General features: G+C 37.7%; 1 protein-coding gene across 5 annotated transcripts in view; it reads left to right on the top strand.

Annotated features, from left to right (window-relative positions):
* Nucleotides 1–21,447, top strand: part of Synd (protein kinase C and casein kinase substrate in neurons protein Synd) — a 762,925-nt gene extending 741,478 nt beyond the window's left edge. For all 5 annotated transcript variants that reach the window (XM_067143439.2, XM_067143441.2, XM_067143442.2 and 2 more), the window contains 2 exons: nt 10,111–10,265; nt 18,445–21,447. In XM_067143439.2, coding sequence (XP_066999540.1) covers nt 10,111–10,265; nt 18,445–18,557 — 268 coding nt within the window. In that variant the 3' untranslated portion in view covers nt 18,558–21,447. The remainder of the gene's footprint in view (nt 1–10,110; nt 10,266–18,444) is intronic.
* Nucleotides 21,448–22,525: the final 1,078 nt, after the last annotated feature.

Genomic DNA, 22,525 nt, shown 5'->3' with positions numbered 1-22,525 from the left:
TGTATTTGATGGCATTGGTGTGTTTGGCTTAGTGTGTAGCAAAGAGTTCCTTCTTGTCTGCCCCACATAACTTGCTTTGCATTCTTTACATTCCAGTCTGTATATTCCTCAATTATGAAATTTATTAGTGGAATTAATCATATTAGAATTACAAAAAAAGTTGGATATTATTGGTAGTTTTAAATTCTATTTTAACTTTCTTTCTTAAACACGTTAATTGTGTGGTGGATATTGCTGTAGTTGAAGGTAAAGATTGGAAATGCATTTTTGTTATTTGATTCCTTGACTAATTTAGATTTAGGTTTATTTTTTATTTTAGATATTAACTTGTCAATAAAATCTTTGTTGAAGCCATTTTGGTTTGCTGTTTCTAATAGCATTTCTTTGCGTAGATTGTCTTTTGATAATGGTATGTTGTATGCTCTATAAATAATCCGCCAGGCGAGTTGGCCGTGCATTTAGGGGCGTGCAGCTGTGAGCTTGCATCTGGGAGATAGTGGGCTTGAACCCCACTGTCGGCAGCCCTGAAGATGGTTTTCCATGGTTTCTCATTTTCACACCAGGCAAATGCTGGGCTGTACCTTAATTAAGCTCACGGCTGCTTCCTTCTCACTCCTAGGCCTATCCCATTGTCGCCATAAGACATATCTGTGTCGGTGCGACGTGAAGCAAATTAAAATATATATAGTAGAAGTCCGTTATGGCGAGAATTCATAACAACGAAAATTTTACTCACTATAACGGATTGCCGTTATAGCCGATTTTTGTATAAAAGTCGGAAAACCCCCCATGCTCATTAAAATCGGTATGAAACTGCAATGAGTTTGTTCAAAACTTGCATTTCCGAAGATGATATCCACACTACGGTTTACTTGTTTTTTTGTAATCTGATACTACGTGAAAGTGTATGTTTAATTTCATTCTGAAAATAATATAGTACCGTATTTCTCCGAATCCAATGTGAACCCCACTTTTTCCTTCAAAAAATTTAAATCAGGCTCAAAAAGAACTTTGTAAAATCATATGAATGCCTTGTTGTACAGTAGGCCTACGCATTTTTAGATGCCGAACATTGACTTTCGTCACGCCATATTTCTTTTTTTTTTTTTCCGGCTGCACAATTATTCTTCAATTCCGCGGGTTTTAGGACCATTAACTTAACATTGGCATCATAATACCGAAGAGAACCCGTTGAAAATTTTCCGGCAATACCTATTCCATGCGTCTTTACAATACGATCCATCAGGAAATTATTCTTGCTGTCTACAAAAATTGTTACTTTAAGCAGCGTCAGATATAACCGGCTACCGCTACACGCACGTTTCGCTTGCCGGGTTCGGTCAACTTCAGCGGCTAGCGATGTATAGGCCTAATCGCGGACGTTGAAATTCAACGAACGAGTTTATTGCGCCACGGTATGGCCATTCCGCCCTTGCGTTTTTCGTGCTCATACCTCACAATTTCATCTTCGACTTCTTTAAAGCGTCCCTGTTGCGGACCACTGAATGCATTTTTTTTGTACAGTAGGCATTTTTTAGCTCTCTGTCTTCATGCTAACGCCAAATATTGGCTTTAGTTAGGCCTATGCCGTATTTTCTTGCGGCTGCACAATTATTCTACATTTCCGAGTGTTTAATAACCATTAACTTAAAATTAGCATCATAATATCGACTAGAACCCGTTGAAAATTTGCTGGCAATACCTTTTTCACGTATCTTTACAATACGACTATCTATCACGAAAATATTCCTGCTGTCTATAAACCTTAATTTTACTAAGCGTCAAGTACAATAGACGTGTTATAACTCTGCCACTCAGTAGCCATGGCTTTTCTAAGAATTCGGAGGGTCGCATGTTTTGATGCCATTCTGCAGATTTGAGAAACACACAGGCACTGTACAACTGGTTGTCGCGGCTAGCAATGTATAGTAAAGAGGCGGTCGTTTATTGTCAACGAGTTCTGTTTACCTGTGAAAAGAAGCAGCGTGGTTACCGCGGTAGTTGCCAGTGGTATCCATTAACTTACTGTTAGGCCGCAAATGCAACAACCCTTAAGTTTTCGCATGAGATTCTGAGGGGGGGGGGGGGGGAGTATTGGATTCGGAAAAATACGGTATCACTCCAGAGATTTCTGTGGCAAAAACCTCAGCTTTCTTATCCAAACAGCGTCACCTAACCTAACTGTATATGTATCATGAAAACATATTTGAAACGCATGTAGAGAAATAACCTCCTCGCGAAAAATTTACATGTAAATAGCCGTAACTAGATGCGAGAAGATATGAAATATCCTTTGAAATCAGTGATGTACTGTGCCATATCTTGAGGTGTATCACATTCTTACCTACTTTCCGTATATAACATTAAAATTAAGATATCGTTTACTTCAGTCTTTATTTTTAACGAGTTAACAACTGCAATCGGCCACATTATTTACGCATTTATTACGAAAACCTGTTATCCTTTTTCATTTCAAATTTTCTTTAGAGAACAGCAGTCGATGGGTATTACTAATTGACTCCGACATCGCCTTCGAATGTCGACGAGAGAAATCGCAAATGCACAAAGTGAGAAAACTATACCGTACCGAAGATGATCGATCGCATTTTTTTTTGCAAACGTTTCAGTTTTCTTATTCAAACAGCGTCACGTATCCTAACTTAACCGTACTGTACGTATGATGAAAACACACTTCAAGCGTCAGTACAGAAATGATGAATTTCTCGCTATAAATGTTCATAATAGCCTTTCCGTAATTTAATCGGACGCGACAAAATATAAAATAACCCTCTGAAATCAATTAAGCATTCTGCCATATCTCGAGGTGTATCCCATTCGTACTTAATTGCAGTATTTAGCTTCAAAATTAAGCGATCGTTTAGTGAGCCTTAATTTTTAACGAGTGAACAACCGTCATCGGACACGTTATTTTCTCATTTATTACGAAAATATGTTCTCTTTCATTTCGAATTTTCTTTACGGAACAGCTGTCGACGGGTATTACTAATTGACTCCGACATCGCCTTCGAATGTCGACGAGAGAAATCGCTAGTGCACATAGCGAGGAAACGATGCCGAAGGTAATCGATCGCATGCAGTATCATCACTGGGGTGCTTAATATCGGTAACGGAAAAAATCGCACACGCCTAATCGCTCGTAATAACGGATGCGTCAGTGATAGGATTCTCGCTGTAACCGAAGTACGATACATAGTTTAATATAGGAATTTTCAAGGAACAGAAAAGGTCGTCGCTATAACGAAGTTCTCGTTATATGCCGTACTCGCTATAGCGGACTTCTACTGTATATATAAATCATGCTATACAAAAGCTGCTCTTTTTTAAGATTAATAGAATCTTGTCTAATAGAGTTTGCTGTTTGTGTTGGTTTCCTGTACATATTCTATTCTAGAAGGTCATTTATTCTGACAACCTTTAAATCCAAGTAGTTGAGTGATTGATTAATTTCTGTCTCTACTGTGAACTTAATATGTGGATCCATTGTGTTTAGCTTCTCTAATATTTGGTTGCAATTACTGTTGTATGACGTGTCTAGAATTGCGAACACATCATCTACGTATCTCATCCAGTAATAGATGTTATCAATTTTGCTGATCTTGGTATTGTATACCAAATATATTTTGTATTCATTATGAGGAACATCCAACAATCTTATATTTATTTCAATGGCTCATTCGGTTAGTTCTCATTCTGTTCCGAAGAAGGTAACAGGTTCAGTTCGGGCTGAGGTTGGTATTTCAATTCAACAACTCCATGTTGTTTGCTTCTTACATGTTAAAGGACTTCTGTGGGCTTAAATTCTATTGCAGTTAAGGGGGCACTTAAATAAATAATGCAGTTTAACATTATCTTCCTGTCAGAGTTCTCTTGATCGTCACTTGTTCTTCTGCAATCCCAGCAGTATCAGCTTTCCTAGGGATAGGGACTCTCTCATTTTTCATGCCTTTTATGATCCTTCCCATCCTTGTATAACTTTCATATTTCAAGGGTTTAATCCCTTCTTCTTCTCTGATTAGAATTAAAAGAGAATAATTATCCTGTTCTGTACTCCATTAAAACAATAATACGATCACCACCACTGCCCTGTTCTTAACATTAATGGAGGAAGAGCTGTAATCCTTCAAACAATATAGGTATTGAGTCTCAGTTTAAAACAAGAGAACTGAAGATTTTCTTGGCTTTTCAAACCTCATACCATTTATCAGAAGAGAACAGAGTTGGACGAGAAAGATGAAGAGGAACCTATGACAGGTAAGTGATAGCAAGACCACCTTAGTTAGGTTGGTAATCAGGATTGCACAATTTGAAAGATGTACGTCCTTGGATGGAAGGGTTTAATTTTCCTCTTGTAGCCATTTTGTAATGGCGTTAGAAAATACTGTATATTATTAATAAATGTCTTGGACATACTTATCAACACAACAATTATATATAAATCTTGAAATTGTAAAAATATTTCTTTCTGCTTCAACTTTTACTTAATTACTTACGTACTTACTTACTTACTTAACTTTACTTTACTTTACATAACTTAACTTACTATGTCAATTTATTACAGACTTTAAAATAGAAATTTTGAAATCATAAATGAATATCTATTAAATTAAGTCACTATATGCTAAAATTTTATGGTTCATTTTTGTGGGTTACTGTAGTCACGTCCTAGTTCGTGAACCATGCAACGGCTGAGTGGCGTAGTAAGTGGTCTTGAGAGTCGGGATACCAGTTGCTATAGAATGGGAGTGGGCATCTCGGACATATTCTGAGTCGTGGCCCTCCTTGTGCTCAGGCGGCTAGGACTATAAAATTCACCGGTGGTCCATAACCCGTTAGAGGAGAGATCCTCACTTGGACTATGTGCAAGTAGGGCAGCATCCTGCTTCATGAATTTACTGAGCTCAGAACACTTTAAGCAAGCCTCGGACCTATGGGAGTAATGGAATCCCACTCCCATTTGACAGGCGAGGGACTCCTTGGAAACAACTTCGCGAATGAAATGGATTTTGATAGGGAGTTATCAATATTAATGGGGCTTAGGGAAGAAAGAAGGTAGAACTGGCTGAGTCAGCAAAGAGGATGCATCTGGATGTGCTAGGAGTAAGTGATATTCGGGTAAGGGGAGGTAATGAGGAAGAGATAGGAGATTATAAAGTGTACTTGACGGGTGTTAGAAAGGGAAGATCAGAGTCTGGGGTAGGGCTCTTTATCAGGAATACCATTGCACGCAACATAGTTTCTGTTAGGCACGTAAATGAGCGAATGATGTGGCTAGATTTGTCAGTGGGAGGAATTAGGACAAGAATTGTGTCCGTGTATTCACCATGCAAGGGTGCAGATAAGGATGAAGTTGATAAGTTTTATGAAGCATTGAGTGACATCGTGGTCAGGGTCAACAGCAAGGATAGAATAGTGCTAATGGGCGATTTCAATGCGAGAGTTGGGAATAGAACTGAAGGATACGAAAGGGTGATTGGTAAATGTGGGGAAGATATGGAAGCTAATGAGAATGGGAAGCGTTTGCTGGACTTCTGTGCTAGTATGGGTTTAGCTGTTACGAATACATTCTTCAAGCATAAGGCTATTCACCGCTACATATGGGAGGCTAGGGGTACCAGATCCATAATAGACTATATCTTAACAGACTTTGAATTCAGGAAATCTGTTAGGAATGTACAAGTTTTTCGCGGATTTTTCGATGATACAGACCACTATCTGATCTGTAGTGAACTAAGTATCTCTAGGCCTAGGGTAGAAAATCTGTCTGCAAACGAATAAGGGTAGAAAATCTCCAGGACGAGGAAATTAGACAGAAGTACATGGATTTGATTAGTGAGATGTTTCGAACAGTAGACAATAAGCAGGTTCAGGATATAGAAATGAATGGGTGGCATACAGGGATGCTGTAGTAAAAACAGCAAGGGAATGCCTAGGAACAACTGTGTGTAAAGATGGGAAAAGGTGAACATCTTGGTGGAATGATGAAGTGAAAGCAGCATGTAAACGTAAAAAGAAGTCTTATCAGAAATGGCTCCAAACAAGGGCCGAGGCAGACAGGGATTGGTACGTAGATGAAAGAAACAGAGCTAAACAAATAGTTGTTGAATCCAAAAAGAAGTCATGGGAAGTATTTTGGTAATAACCTGGAAAGGCTAGGTCAAGCAGCAGGGAAACCTTTCTGGACAGTAATAAAGAATCTTAGGAAGGGAGGGAAAAAGGAAATGAACAGTGTTTTGAGTAATTCAGGTGAACTCATAATAGATCCCAGGGAATCACTGGAGAGGTGGAGGGAATATTTTGAACATCTTCTCAATGTAAAAGGCAATCACCCTGGTGGTGTTGCCAACAGCCAAGCTCATGGGGAGGAGGAAAATGATGTTGGTGAAATTATGCTTGAAGTGGAAAGGATAGTAAATAAACTACATTGTCATAAGGCAGCAGGAATAGATAAAATTAGACCTGAAATGGTGAAGTATAGTGGAAAGGCAGGGATGAAATGGCTTCACAGAGTAGTAAAAGCAGCGTGGAGTGTTGGTAAGGTACCTTCAGATTGGACAAAAGCAGTAATTGCACCTATCTAAAAGCAAGGGAACAGGAAGGATTGCAACAACTATCGAGGTATCTCATTGATTAGTATACCAGGCAAAGTATTCACTGGCATCTTGGAAGGGAGGGTGCGATCAGTTGTTGAGAGGAAGTTGGATGAAAACCAGTGTGGTTTCAGACCACAGAGAGGCTGTCAGGATCAGATTTTCAGTATGCGCCAGGTAATTGAAAAATGCTACGAGAGGAATAGGCAGTTGTGTTTATGTTTCGTAGATCTAGAGAAAGCATATGACAGGGTACCAAGGGAAAAGATTTTCGCCATACTGGGGGACTATGGATTTAAAGGTAGATTATTAAAATCAATCAAAGGCATTTATGTTGACAATTGGGCTTCGGTGAGAATTGATGGTAGAATGAGTTACAGGAGTTAGACAAGGCTGTAATCTTTCACCTTTGCTGTTCGTAGTTTACATGGATCATCTGCTGAAAGGTATAAAATGGCAGGGAGGGATTCAGTTAGGTGGAAATGTAGTAAGCAGTTTGGCCTATGCTGACGACTTGGTCTTAATGGCAGATTGTGCCGAAAGCCTGCAGTCTAATATCTTGGAACTTGAAAATAGGTGCAATGAGTATGGTATGAAAATTAGCCTCTTGCAGACTAAATTGATGTCAGTAGGTAAGAAATTCAACAGAAATGAATGTCAGATTGGTGATACAAAGCTAGAACAGGTCGATAATTTCAAGTATTTAGGTTGTGTGTTCTCCCAGGATGGTAATATAGTAAGTGAGATTGAATCTAGGTGTAGTAAAGCTAATGCAGTGAGCTCGCAGTTGCGATCAGCAGTATTCTGTAAGAAGGAAGTCAGCTCCCAGACGAAACTATCGTTACATCGGTCTGTTTTCAGACCAACTTTGCTTTACGGGAGCGAAAGCCGGGTGGACTCAGGATATCTTATTCATAAGTTAGAAGTAACAGACATGAAAGTAGCAAGAACGATTTTTGGTACAAACAGGTGGGAACAATGGCAGGAGGGTACTCGAAATGAGGAGATAAAGGCTAATCTAGGAATGAACTCGATGGATGAAGCTGTACGCATAAACCGGCTTCGGTGGTGGGGTCATGTGAGGCGAATGGAGGAGGATAGGTTACCTAGGAGAATAATGGACTCTGTTATGGAGGGTAAGAGGAGTAGAGGGAGACCAAGACGACGATGGTTAGACTCGGTTTCTAACGATTTAAAGAGAAGATGTATAGAACTAAATGAGGCCACAACACTAGTTGCAAATCGAGGATTGTGGTGACGTTTAGTAAATTCTCAGAGGCATGCAGACTGAACGCTGTAAGGCATAACAGTCTATAGTGATTATGTATGTATGTATGTATGTATGTATGTATGTATGTATGCTAAAATTTTAAATCTGCTCTGCTCTTTGAACTTACGTCCTCATTTACTTTGTCATTTAATAAAACACTTGAAATAGATCTTTTTTCTAAATAATTTTTTTAAAATTTTGGCTTTTCATCGCTCCGACACAGATATGTCTTATGGTGACGATGGGACAGGAAAGGCCTAGGACTGGGAAGGAAGCGGCCGTGGCCTTAATTAAGGTACAGCCCCAGCATTTGCCTGGTGTGAAAATGGGAAACCACGGAAAACCATCTTCAGGGCTGCCGACAGTGGGGTTCGAACCTACTATCTCCCGAACACTGGATACTAGCCGCACTTTAGCGACTGCAGCTATCGAGCTCGGTACTAAATAAATATATAACACCTATTAAGTTAGTCACTATGTTGAACTTAAAATATTTTCTGCTCTCTTCTTGATAATGTCTCCTTTCCTTAAGTCCTGAGAAAGAAAACATTGTATTTAAATTTATAATCTGTAATTCCATTACCTTATTTATTCCAATAATTGCCCCTTAACTTACTGCTATATATCTGAGACCTCTCATATAAATCAAATCCAAATGGCATAATTTGTGGATAAATTTAGTTGATACTGAAGTAAGTAAAATAAATTCCCCAGAAATCTGAGTTGTCATCTTTTTTGCAAAAATGTCTGTAAAGTTGGTTTGTTGGTTGTTAATTTTAAAGGAATTGGACAGTTAAGATGGCTAGCATGGTCGGACGGGATTAAGAGGAGGAAATTCCAATTTATATGAGAGGTCTCAGAAATATAACAGTAAGTTAAGGGGCAATTATTGGAATAAATAAGGTAACGGAATTACGGATTGGAAATTTGAATATAATGTTTTCCTTTTTTAGGACTTAAGGAAAGGAGAAATTTTCAAGAAGAGAGCAGAAAATATTTTAAGTTCAACATAGTGACTAACTTAATAGGTGTTATTTATTTGTTTGTTTGTTTGTTTGTTTGTTTGTTTGTTTGTTTGTTTGTTTGTTTATTTATTTATTTATTTATTTATTTATTTAGAGAAAATATATTTCAAGTGTTTTATTAAATGACAAGGTAAATTTAGACACCAAAGAAACATTTTATTTCTTTTTAGATGTAAATAAGGACGTAAGTTCAAAGAGCAGAGCAGATTTAAAATTTTAGCATATAGTGACTAATTTAATAGCTATTCATGTATGATTTGAAAATTTCTATTTTACTGTAATAAAATGACATAGTAAGTAAGTAAGTAAAAGTTGAAACAAAGAAATATTTTAACAATTTCAAGATTTAATTGTTGTATTGATAAGTATATTTGGAACAATGTACCAAGTCCAAAGATTATTGATGTTTTAGCACCACTGAAGAAGAGAGTAATTGGCTCTCGAAACATGTATGGGAATTAGGTATAATGAAATGTGTAAAGTATTGACAAGGCGGGAAAGTGTTCTGTAGAAATTTGAATATAAGTCAGTACGGACAGGACTAACCAACATGGTGAAAATAATCAATTCGGTGTGAATTGAGTCGCTCATGTGGACTGGCCTTTTTTTTATGGCCAAATGCCCTTCATGACACCAACCCTACGTAGAATGTCAATAAATGATGATTCTTCTGAGTTTGTGTAACAAGTGTACACTTTTACCCGAGAGTGTGTAGCATGGTTCGTAGCACACTTAACCCTTTTAGGACCAGGTGCGTTTAAGAATAGTGCACTTAAACAGACCAGCTATTTGCCAAGTGATGTGGTGAAAAAGGCTAAGGCATATTTTGAAGTTCTGTTTTCATCAGTTCATAACATAATGTTGTAATTAATATGTTGTTATTGCTTTTTCCCCACAGAATGTTGAAAATGCCATGCTCTTTCATAGGAATGCCAAAAAAAAGTAGAAGAGATAGTTGGAATAAAAGAACTCATTTAAAACTTGTTTTATGTTTATTGATTTTATGAAATATTACCAACTTATCCTCTTGGCTAGTGTAGCCATTGGCAATGTTTCATCAGTTGGTCTTATAAGGGTTTTGAATACTTTCTCATAGGTTGGTGGTCGAAATTATTGTGTACCTCAGAGTAGAAAATGTTGTTGTGATTTAATATGACTTTATTTGTAACATGATTTGAATGTCACTATTGTGTTTCTCAATACACAGGAACGGTACAAGGACAGAAGCCAATCCATTCGAGGAAGAAGAATGGGATGAGGAAGTAGGAGAGGCTTTGGTGGACAATGGAGAGCCTGGCGTACCTGTCAAAGCCCTCTATGACTATGAAGGTGCTGAATCAGACGAACTCAGTTTTAAGCAAGGTATTTGAAAGAAAATATTTATTTAATAGCAATGGAATACAACTTTCTTAAATATGAAGCATGATTTTTAAGTAAGTATCGTTTTTAAATATGGCCGCTGCAGTGCTTTGGTCATTGTTCAAAGAATGCATGCTCAGTACGTACATCTATAAGCTAGCCATAAACACAATTATGGAAGCATTCGCCCATATTTACGTTTGTGCATATCAAAATGCCTCTTGACAATTAACAGCCCTGTTGAGTGTGAATTACGCACTGAGATTAGTTTTCTAAATGTAAAAGTTGTGAAGGCTATAGACATTCATCGGCAGATGAAGTGTTTGGAGAACACACTATGAGCGATGGTTGTGACATCATATTATGACAATATCACAACCATAATTTTTGTTATTATATGTATTTTAATGTTATAATTATTCCTGCAACATTGTCTTTATCTGATATACATATGTTGTAGTTATCACATGATGTTAAATTTTTATTTTGGCTGAAGATGGCCAGATGGCCACTAAGTGGCTGAAACTAGTCCCAAGACTAATGTAATATTATTTACTTCATACATTGTATTGAAAATGTATGGACCCTCTTGTCAATTTATTTCTTATCAAACAGATGCTTTACAATTTTGTCATTAAGTTATGAGTTGCCTGAAATTTCAAGGAGTGTTCTTTATGAAATTGTGTCAGGAGCTTAGATTATTGGAAGTTGTGCTCATGCTGGGTACCAAGGATGCTGACAGAGGTGCACAAAACCAAGCGCATAAGCATTGCTTTGACTTTCCTTGAGCCGTACAGTAATGAAGATGATGCGTTCCTAAGCTGAATTGTCACCGGTGAAGAAGCATGGATGGCTTATGTTATGGAAATTTCTAAGTTCCCATGGAGGGAATTAGATATTTTTCACCAATAGAGCATGTCAAAAGCAGATCAGATGTAAGGCTTTTCAGGCGTTTGCTCTATTAACCAGCGTTTCGTCTTAGGTCTGACACTAGACTCATCAGAGTGGGATGTGTCAGACCCTACCCACTGACGCTGGGGTGTATGCAGATGAACTTATCAGAAGCCCATTATAAGAGGCACAGTCTGATAACTGCATACGGGAGATAAATCTCCACAATGAAATTATTGCCCGCCTAGCGATTCTAAATGGAAAATTCTAAGTTTTCATGGAGGGAATTAGATATTTTTCACCAGTAGAGCATGTCAAAAACAGATCAGATGTAAGGCTTTTCAGGCGTTCGCTCATTGTGGAGATTTATCAGTTATCAGACTGTGCCTCTTATAATGGGCTGCTGATAAGTTCACCTGCATACACCCCAGCGTCATTGGGTAGGGTCTGACACATCTCACTCGGATGAGTCTAGTGTCAGACCTAAGACGAAACACTGGTTAATAGAGCAAACGCCTGAAAAGGCTTACATCGTCACCCAAGAAAGTGTCCGGCTCCATGGCTAAATTGTTAGCGTGCTGGCCTTTGGACACAGGGGTCCCGGATTCGATTCCCGGCAGAGTCGGGAATTTTAATCATCATTGGTTAATTTCTCTGGCACGGGGGCTGGGTATATGTGTCGTCATCATCATTTCATCCTCATCACGATGCGCAGGTCACCTACGGGCGTCAAATCAAAAGACCTGCACCTGGCGAGCCGAACTTGTCCTCGGGCACTCCCGGCGCTAAAAGTCATATGCCATTTCATTTACCCAAGAAAGTGAAGTACAAGCAAACAATTTCAGCTCGCAAACTCCTGTGGCACTGTGTTTTGGATTAGGCAGTGTGGGTTGCTTTTAGATTTTTTGCACCGGGGTGACACATTAAATGACGAGACTTATTGAGAGACCTTATGTAAACTCCGTCGTGCAATCCAAAACAAACTGCATGACATGCTCACAAGGGGTATTCTTTAGCTTCATGGCAATGCGCGACCTCACACAGCTAATCGAACCAGATACCTCGTCACTTCATTTGGTTGGGAACAATCTGATCATCCCCTATATATTCCTGATCTAGCGCCTAGTGACTGCCATTTGTTCCTCCACTTGAAAACACAGGTAGGAGGTCAGCGCCACAACAATGATGATGACCTAAAAACGATCATGTTGCAGTGGCTGGCACATATGGCGGCAGATTTCTATGAGGATGCAATTCAGAAGCTGGTTTCACGATATGACAAGTGCCTTAATATGCTTGGAACTTATTTTGAGAAGTAATTTAAGGTACAGGCTTACATGTAAAAAAAAAAAAAAAAATTAAAAAAAAAAATTAAAAAAGTTGCATAACTTTTTTCTATATCAAAACGGTACTTACTTGAAAACAGGCCTCGTGCATGGAACAAGATCCAAAAATGCTCAAATAATCAAAAAGTGCAGGAACATTTATTGTAAAGGGAAATTTTTGATTAAGAAAATGTTATTTACTGTTATTGTTTTGTGATTTATCGTACAGTACAATCCCAATTTTCCATAACCTCAGTTTTGCATAGATCTGCATTTAACGCAATGAATGTTAAGTCCTGAAAATTATTCCATAAGAGCAAAGTAGTTTTATTAGGTCAATGCAGAAGTCTGTAGTGTTTGGATATAAGTTGTCGTCATTGAGATAGCTAGGAGCTTGCTTATTGTCTGTTAGTTGTCATTTGGAGTGCCATTGTGGTGCTTGCAGATATGCTTTGAATTGTCCTACTCTGAAGAAGGTGAAGTATTAACACATGGGTGATGGGCCCCGAGAAATCTCGTAGTACGCTCACCAGCGGTAGGCGACGGGCCCCGAGAAATCTCGGTTTTATTCACAACATTGTTTTCGGTCTTCCTGTGACATCTCTCGACCATATATTGAACTATTTCGGACTTGCACATTGAGTAGAATAAATCGTAGATGTATATCTGCCACTTTTCTCTTTGAGAAGCGAGAACGCAAGTAATCAGATGTGCCACAATCTTCCTTTTTTAAACCAGCTTACTTAATTTCAATTTTTACATTAATCTTTACTCTCATTCTAAAATAATCCTCTTCTTCCATCCAGGCATTTCCTAATAATATTTTCCAGGTAAACGTTGAATAATATGGGAGGTAGACAGGATCCTTGTCTAACATCCCTTCCAGTTCTACTTTCCACTGTCATGTCATTCCCTACCTTCATTGTGACCTTCTGTTGTAAGTAAAGGTCTTTGATTAGTCTTCTGTCCTTCCAATCTACTCCTTTCCTCATGAGCATGTACATCAGCTTCTTCCATTGTGCTCTGTTGAAGGCATTTTCTAAATCAATGAAAACACCATAAACTTCCCTTCCATTCTCCATGTATCTTTCATCAATAGTTCTCAACATTCCGATTTCATCTCTTGTCCCTTTACCTCTACGAAAACCATACTGTTCTTCTGCAATATATCTATCTAACTTTCCATACAGTCTTCTAGCTAATACTCTTTAGTAATATTTTGGCTGCATTGGATATCAGGCTAATGGTCTTGCAGTCCTTGCATTTCTTGGAATTATTCTTTTTTGGAATTGGTGTAGTGATTGTTTAGAAAAAGTCTTCTAGCCACTCACCGTTGCTGTATATCTCATTACAAAGGTATGTTATTTCTTTCACACCTCTGTTTCCAAGACACTTTAGTATCTCTGCTGGCAATCCATCAATCCTGCTTGCCTTATGATTCTTCATGTCCTCCAATGCCCTTTCCACCTCGCTTTCCAAAACACAATATTTTTCGTCTTCCGATACTCTTATTTCATCTTCAGTCGCAATGTCGTTTGGCATTTTGTCTGACTAGATTCTCTGCATATTCCTGCCAGATGAATTAAGTCCAAAGCTCTAAGCTCCAATGCTTCAAACCAGAGAAAAGAACTTGTTTCAGTTTTATGCCAATGGATGGCGTGAATGTTGTTGTGTGCAACAAAATGAGAGTCCCACCTCATTGAATGAGAGGCATTTTATTGTGAAAGAACCAAGCATACAAAATTCCATCTCAGGCGAAACATGTCTCTACCAACGAAGCATCCAAGATCAACAATTGTTCAGATGTCATTCCTCAAACTTGTATATCCAACCCATATAGGGTCAGATATGAATCGTCGTAGCAAGTTTTTACGACCAGATCCCTTCCTGGTGCTAACATCTTCAGAGGAGTTGAGATGAAATGAATGACATGATATATGATAGTGGGAAGGGAGGAGGTGAAACCCCTGCTGACACACAGCCTACTCCTGTCTAACAGCACCAAAGGCTCTGCTCAAGTTTTTTTTGTCCAGATCTGATGGACAAATCACAATCACCATCAACAGTGTCATATGCCCTCACTCCATATGAGTACTGCTAAAAGGTTTGGAATTTAATCCAGGCCTTTGGCACACAATCTAGTGATTAGAAATTGTGTACTACCATCTCTCCTACCCCATCGGCCAACATTCTAATGGTAAATTTTTTTTGATCAATGGGACTCGAACTGGCCAACCACAGTGTCTGATCATCTAGCCTGCAGGTCTAGACGATCATCGCCACCATGTGGGCTGTGCTAACTATGGAGAAAATGTGTTTTCATTCCCCGGAATGGACAAAAAAAATATCATTCATTTCAGGGAAAGATAGTATTTTTCACTAAATAGTTCAAGTGTGATCGTCGTCATTGCATTTTTCTTGTAACCCATATAACTTTGCTGATAAAAATATATTTTTTAAAGAACGTGTAAGAGCTTCATATGCTCTCACTCCATATGAACACTGCAAAGAGGTTTGGAATTTAACCCAGGCCTTTGGCACACAATCTAATGATTAGAAGTTATGTACTGTCACTTCTCCTACCCTGCCAGCCAACATTGTAATGGTAAATTTTCTTTGACGAACAGGACTCGAACTGGCTAACCACAGCATTAGACCATAAACACTTGAGAACTTAACCATGGCCACGAGACGGAAATAATGTCTCATACCTCAGAATGGAAAAAAAATTTCATTCCACAGTATTTTTCACTAAACACTTCAAGTATGATTGTTATCATTGCATTGTTCTTGTAACCCATATCTTGTACCAGTTTGTCTGTGAAACATTCTTGTTTTCTCTATATCTGTGGAAGGCAACAGATGTCTGACACAGTTCGACATCATGCCGATGTACCTATGTCGTCATGGTGATGACAACAACTTCACTGACAGAAAATTAATTTTTATTTTTAAAAAGTACAAAAGTTGTGGTCATAAGAGGTTTGTATTTTTTCTTGTAAAGTAGACATAATCTATAACTGGTACCAATTTCATCTGTTGAAACTTCCTGTTTTCTCAATATCGCTGTGAATGACAGAATTAGGCATTTTATATATTGTACCTTCCCCTGTCCCTGCTTGGCCTAGCTCAGTGGAGACACTGCGTGGTGCGTCTGAATAGAATAAAGTATGGGTCAGATGGTCTAGCTAAAATTAACTTAAAAACCATAGGACAGGTTCTAGAGTACATATCTGTAAATGAGAACTCGAAAAACTGAATGGGTGAAAAAGTTTATTAACCAATAAAACAAGAGGTTAGAGTAGTAATCTTACCAAAATAAATTGACAGAATTACATTATAAATTGCAGTGACTGGTTCAAATATTTACATGGGTCTCAAACCCATTGTGAAGTCGTGTGGAATACAGTGGGGTTATTGAGTTTTGACTGAAGTTCAAATAAGTTAAAATGCGCATGGCACGTAGCCTCGAACTGAATTGTCTCTTAACATGAAATTATAATTATAGATTCACACATCTCTGCCTGATTAAACAAATCCGAACTAGTCGGTAAACAAATCCAATAAACACTTGCTTAGGACTGGCATTTACTCTCCAAAAAGACAGTGAGCTTAAAACACGGGTCCGAAGCCAGAACAATTCGAAGAGGGACAGAACCTCACAATCTAAAATCCACAAATGCTGTGGTCCCCTTAATCAACGACACATATAACAACAGACAATAACACACACAGAACAAAATACGCACAAGGTAAATAAACACAACCTGAAAGAGAAAACAAATATGTACACTTGATGTCATTGTTTGGGTCTGGTCTCAACCCCATGACCTCTAAGGCTTTGGACGTCAATTGCTGTGTACATGCACAGCGGAGTGTTGCAAGTTATAATTAGCAACTCCTGGTCAGCTGTAGAGAGAAAGTCAGTATCAAAATATCTATGGGCATTCCATAGGGCCTGGAATACTGGTTCTCATGTGTACAGCAAGTTTATTCATTTGAGACTCTGCCACCCTCTCTTATAGAGTCTTCATCCGCGTAAATACGTCACTGGGTCTAGAGCCTATTCATCTTTGCGGCGTTCAGAAATAAGTCTCACCTTTGAAATACGTGGTCAGGCCGGAAGCTCACTGACACAAAGTCTCTCATGAGTCTAGTCACGGTACACCAAATTGTGCCCCACATTATTCCGAATCTAGTCTACTCATCAGCCTGTTCTCAAGGTATGCTTTCCTCAAGGGATTTAGGATATATATATATAACAGCCTCACATCTAAAATATCCATGTTCACATCCAGGCTCTTACTTGGCCTATTCTTGTATCTGAGCCGCCTCGGCCGATTTCCACAAATATCTCTGTGATAATACACACTCATTGCTGCGTTTCACGGCCTTGCACCTAACCTATCCAGGTTCACATTCAACATACGGCTATGGCTTAGTCTGTCTGTTCGAACTGTAGAGGTAAGTTGACCTCCAACATATTCTCAAGACTAGACCTCAATCTAAAACTCGCGTCTCTTCATGGCACAGAAGAAATCTACATTCATAAAACATGAAACAACCACTAAACTATTACATTACCTACATTCCACCTAAAGCAAAACTAATAAACACATAGCTGGCACAGGTGATCAGCCCCAAGTTAAATTACCTACCTATAATTGAATATACATGTCTATGGCATTGAAAGATACATATTTAACATTTACTTTACCCAAAAATGCCCTGAGTCGAATCTGTAGCTACAAATCATGCATATATGCAGTTCAGCTTATCTGAAACCTTGCATCTTTGGCTCAGCACACCCATCCAGGGCAGCGTGTAGTGGAATCAGCCCATATTAGCGCTGTGTACTCTGGATCCTGAAGCCCGTTACACTACTCCTGGGAACGCCATTGTAGATGCTGTCTTCTTCCTTGGTCCTCGGTAACTCCTGAAAACCAGATGATGAAATATGACACTTCTTTTCACTGCCTAGTTCGTATTCGTATACAATGCCGCGACCTAGGCAAGATACAATTTGCTATATCTGCTACTTATGGTGTCATGTCAGACCATGAGTAGCGCCTATTATGGGTATGATACCCGATCACAAGTCCTTCTGGCAGTTAACCGACGTGTACCGCGCACTAAATTTGAGAAATCGTTCTAGTTACATTATTATTCACTCACTATAAATGCTCAGGCAAGCTAGTCCAAGCCCTAAATAAGACTTTCTATTTACTTTGTTAAATTCACTTTGTCTACAGCTGACATTCGCTTTATAGCACTGGTAGATTCCGTTGCGCTCTGGCACATCCCCGCACTCGTAATACTTCGCTTTTGTGGGCTGATCGCATCGTTCCAACGGCTATTTGAATTTAACCAAAGAAAACATTTAACATGCCTACTTGTCACTGCTATGGTGTAAATAGTGCATCATAATTATAATCAGGATTATTCAGTATTTTAGTTTTACAGAAACTTGCACTCGTGTGGAGATAACGTCTTGAATTAGCATGCTACCAGACCTGAATTGCTCAGATTTGACTACGTGCTGTTGGCACCACTGGCTTCACGTGACAGGGCAGATTCAAACATCTTTGTCTCTTTCTTGTGATCTCCCTTCTCTTTCTCTGTCTTGCTTAGGAAAGCATATCCGGGGTCTCCACAAGTAGGTTCAAAATAAAGCGTCCTTCTCGCCAGGGCTTACACGAGTATCCGCAAGGACTACAGCTTGCGCTCTGGGGTTCACCTCCCACTAACACATGGAATTCGGGCTCTGCTTGGTGCTATGTTCAAATATTCCTGTAACGTAAAATGATGATATTTGGACTGTAATACAGTGATATGGTTCAATATATATATATAGATTTATTTGAAAATTATTATCTTTGTGTTGGAGTATCTTAAAGGACATACTTGATGCATCTTTTGTTGTACTATAAAAATCTTGTATTACAATAAGATTTGTTGTATTTCAGGTGAAGTCTTTGAAAAGCTAGAAGATGAGGATGAACAGGGTTGGTGTAAAGGAAGAAAGGATGGTCGTGTTGGTCTATATCCTGCCAACTATGTCGAGTTAGTTGCGCAGTAATTCGTGGAAAGTGCTTCCAAGTAAAGACACACACCTTATGCTGTAAAATGAACAGGTTATATTGATTATGCATAAATCAGTCTTGAAGCAAGTTGTGTGCAGCAAATAGTTGTATGTTTTGAAAGATTCCGTACATTGAAGGGGGGAAAAACACATTCAGGAGCTTAAATCTAAAGCTACTGTATCAGTCTTCCGATTTGCTCCCCCTTCTGAACTATTGGGCTTATTGCTACACAGACCTTGAAGAAAACACTTTGTAGCCAATGTTACCACAAAATTTTTGGAACGAACAGTCTGGGATTGGAAATTATTCGCTTGAGTGTTCTGTAGCACTGGTCACAAATTTGATTTAGTGATATGACTGGTTCATATTGCATGGAGTGTGTATTAAAGTGAGAGATAAGGACTCTCAAGGACCCTTACGTGTAAAGCACTGAATGAAAAAATCCTGGAGAAAGACACTGTTTGAAAGTGCTTCGTGATACTTACTTTTAAAGGAACATATCGGTCTATCTCGTACAGTTTTTTTTTTTTTTTTGTGTCAGTGTTGAAATGTGTCCTGCTATCTTCTGCACTTAGAGCAATCTCTTTGCTATCAAGTTAATGGGAATACTCTGTACTGGTTTTATTGTAACGTGTAAATTACAGTATATCTATTTGTATGCTGAGTGAAATTATTTTTAATCCATGTAAGCTGTGATACTTGCGATTTGATCACTTCAGTGTAATATTTATTAGAACATTTCACAGTGCTTGTGTTCCTACCTGGAAATTGTTATATACCTATTCAACTAGTAATTCTGTAATTATAAATTAACGTTTCATGCATACTTGTTTAGAAAATCATGGTATTGAATATTTAATGTATGGTTTTGCATTTCGTTAAGTTAGAGTTATATGCTGGGAAGTAAATTGATCTAAAATATTTAGCTTTATGGGAGTATTTGTATATTGAATGTGCCAAAGTAAAAATAACCTACAAAAGAACACAACATATTAAACTTTCTCAGGTTTGTTGAAATTTAATCATTTAAATATATAATATGGTTTAATATCCCAAAGTTTTTATGTAGTCCAGGTAAGAATGAATACTTGATGGCAAAAGAAACCTCTAATGTGTAGTGCAGCAAATGTAGGAAAGATGGGCGTGTAGTTATGTACAAAATTAATAGCAACACCAGTTAAAATGTATTATTCTCTCCATCCTGACATCTCTCATTTTGAATCGACATCAGTCTTGCTTATTTTCAAGGATCAGGTATTAGTCTAGCATTAAGCTGGCCTGTAAAAGAGCTGAAGTATTGTCTCAGGTATGTTCTTTATTCAACATATGTATTTTATAGTTATTAGGTCAGAAATGATTTGTATCAAAGATACCAGCCATGTATGTTTCCTAGTAGGAATATCCTGAAAATTTGCTGCCGTTAGGTGCTTTGTGTGCTCATTGTACCATACTAAGGTGAGAGTCTCCAAAAGGTCAGTCTTGTATATTCACTCATTAAATGTTGCTCTTATTTATTATTTTCATAAAATTTTGATTTCTTCTGGCAAGCTGTTATCTAGGGCTGTGAAAGTTGCAAGTTTCAAATTTATGCCCTGCTCTATAAATCCCTATTGTTCCAACAGGCCTATAATGTGTACGTAATTTAACCAAGGTAGTAAATGTAAATATCATAGATAAAATTGATTCTGTTGTTTCAAGTGAAACCCATCAGCATCAGCTTTGTATATTACAGAGTGCATGTTCTATGCATTATTAATTTGATATTGTAAGATAATATCTCTGGAAATAAATTTGTAAATTTCCAGTTGTGCATTATGTTGCTGCTCTCATTGTTTAAAGATTAAGACTGGAATCCTTCATTAAATAAATATGACAGCAAAATGAAAATGTTCTGTTGTAATTAATTTGAGCAATAATGTTAAATCAGTATTACATGAAGTTGTGTTGTTGACTCTTTCATGTGGTATATTACATAATCATGTCATTGTAAATAACCATGTAAGAATGGATATAGAAATTTGTACCTTGATACGTAAGTAGAAGTGAATCATGAATGTATGTAGAAGTACTACAGAAAAGTCAAACAGAATGTATTGTGATTAATAGTTTTTCAGACTAAATTAGAAATCAAATGCACTGGATGATAACTTTCCAGTTCCAGAAATCTAACACATTTTTGGAAACTGTTCCTCTGTGACATTTTGGAGTTAACATTAGTACAGACTTAAAGTAGAATCGAACTGAGGAAATCCATACCTGGAAAATTACAATTGCTTTCCCTGCCATGGGGAAGACATATGGTGATGGGTTTCATGCCCAACAGGGCAACCAAATGAGGACCACTATGATTATCTTTGCCATCCTTTGTGGCTTTGTTTATTGTGCCAGAACCAAGTTTAACAATTCCTTATATGGATATAAAATGTGTTCTAAACTTCAACTTGATTTGTTAAACTCATATTGTTGGTGAAAGTACAATGGTATTGGTAGTTATTTTAAAGAATATAAAGATCAAATTAAATAAATATTTAGAAGGTTTTGTATATTTGGTATGATTGTTGAGCATCTTTTAAGGTGCATGTTACATGTTTAGATTCCAGGAAATATTCTTGCTGTCTGTATAGCAATGATTGTTGCTCGAAGTCTCATCATTGCCTGACAGATGTTGAGAATGCTTACTTGAATAAAAGTTACGTGATTGAGAATTGATGTATTGTATGTTATTGCAGTTTTGCCAACAATATGCATTGGTTGTGCAGATTATTATTATAATCAAGTATTTTAATTTTGCATCATTTAAGCTACAATATTGTCATGTTTCCAAAATTTGTAAATACATTAAAAAAGTATCACAGTAAAGATGCCATTTGGCTGTCTAAAATTTAATATATATAGTTCGAAATTCAAATCCCATTGATTTGACCTGCCAGTATATAATTTGAGGCTTACTGTAGATGTAGATGATTTCATTCAAGTTTCCCTATCATTTCCTTCTTCCTCTGATATTGTAGCTTACTCTTCATGGCCAGTAGAATTTAATGTTTATTATTTTCTATTTTCTTATTTCTAAAGAATGGTTACTGCATTCAGTACAGTGGCAAAAGCATTCTAACACCACTCTACTGTATTGCCATGAAGAGATCGCAGAAAGGTAAGTTTAAATCTGAGGAAATACCATTTTCAGTACACACAAAGTTGTAGGTTTTTAAATGGAATGTATCCATTTTTAAATTTTTTATTTTCTTTTACCAGAAAGGATAATCATGTAAAATTATAAATAACATTGTTGTTTTCAATTTCCTAATCTAAATACTTCTGGGGATATTCTCATTGTATTGGTAAACTGTGTCAGTTGTTTGAAGTACACAGACTAGCAACCTGGAGCCATACACAGCCAACAAATAAACTGAACTAGGCTTCGATTCATCATAGTAATCATTTTTCACCATTCCTCATCCAACACTGTGTTCCAGTCCAGGTTTTGGTTGTGTTACGCTGTTCTTCACAGAGTCCATCCATCTAATCTTGGTCTTCCTCGTCCTCTCCTCCCTCTCATCTGTCTATCCAGTGCTTGCCTGGCAGTCATTTTTTTTCATCTGCTTGACATGTCCAAACCACCGCAACCTGTTCTACTTTGTCATTTAGTTTTTGCACATTTAGCTCTTTTGGTTTGTTGTCATTTGTCACTCTATTCCTACTTGTCTTCTGTACCATATTCCTCAGGAATGTTATAACTTTTCGAGCATTGCATTTAAAATAAATATGGAAATTAAAACATGGAAAATTGTTAAATATAGAACATTTAAAATATGAATGAAAATAAATCTTCTGAAATGTGGAAAATAATTACAGTACATTTAGAACAAGTAAAAAACCCCATCAAAACACAACAAATCAGGTATAATCAACAACAACTAAAGGTCAAGGATGTGAAAAGTGGTAGGAAACCTACAAGGCAATGGAA

Source organism: Anabrus simplex, chromosome 3 (assembly GCF_040414725.1).
Source record: "Anabrus simplex isolate iqAnaSimp1 chromosome 3, ASM4041472v1, whole genome shotgun sequence".
NCBI classification, from domain to species: domain Eukaryota; kingdom Metazoa; phylum Arthropoda; class Insecta; order Orthoptera; family Tettigoniidae; genus Anabrus; species Anabrus simplex.
Note: the sequence above shows the minus strand (reverse complement) of the source record. Positions and strands in the feature narration are given on the sequence as shown.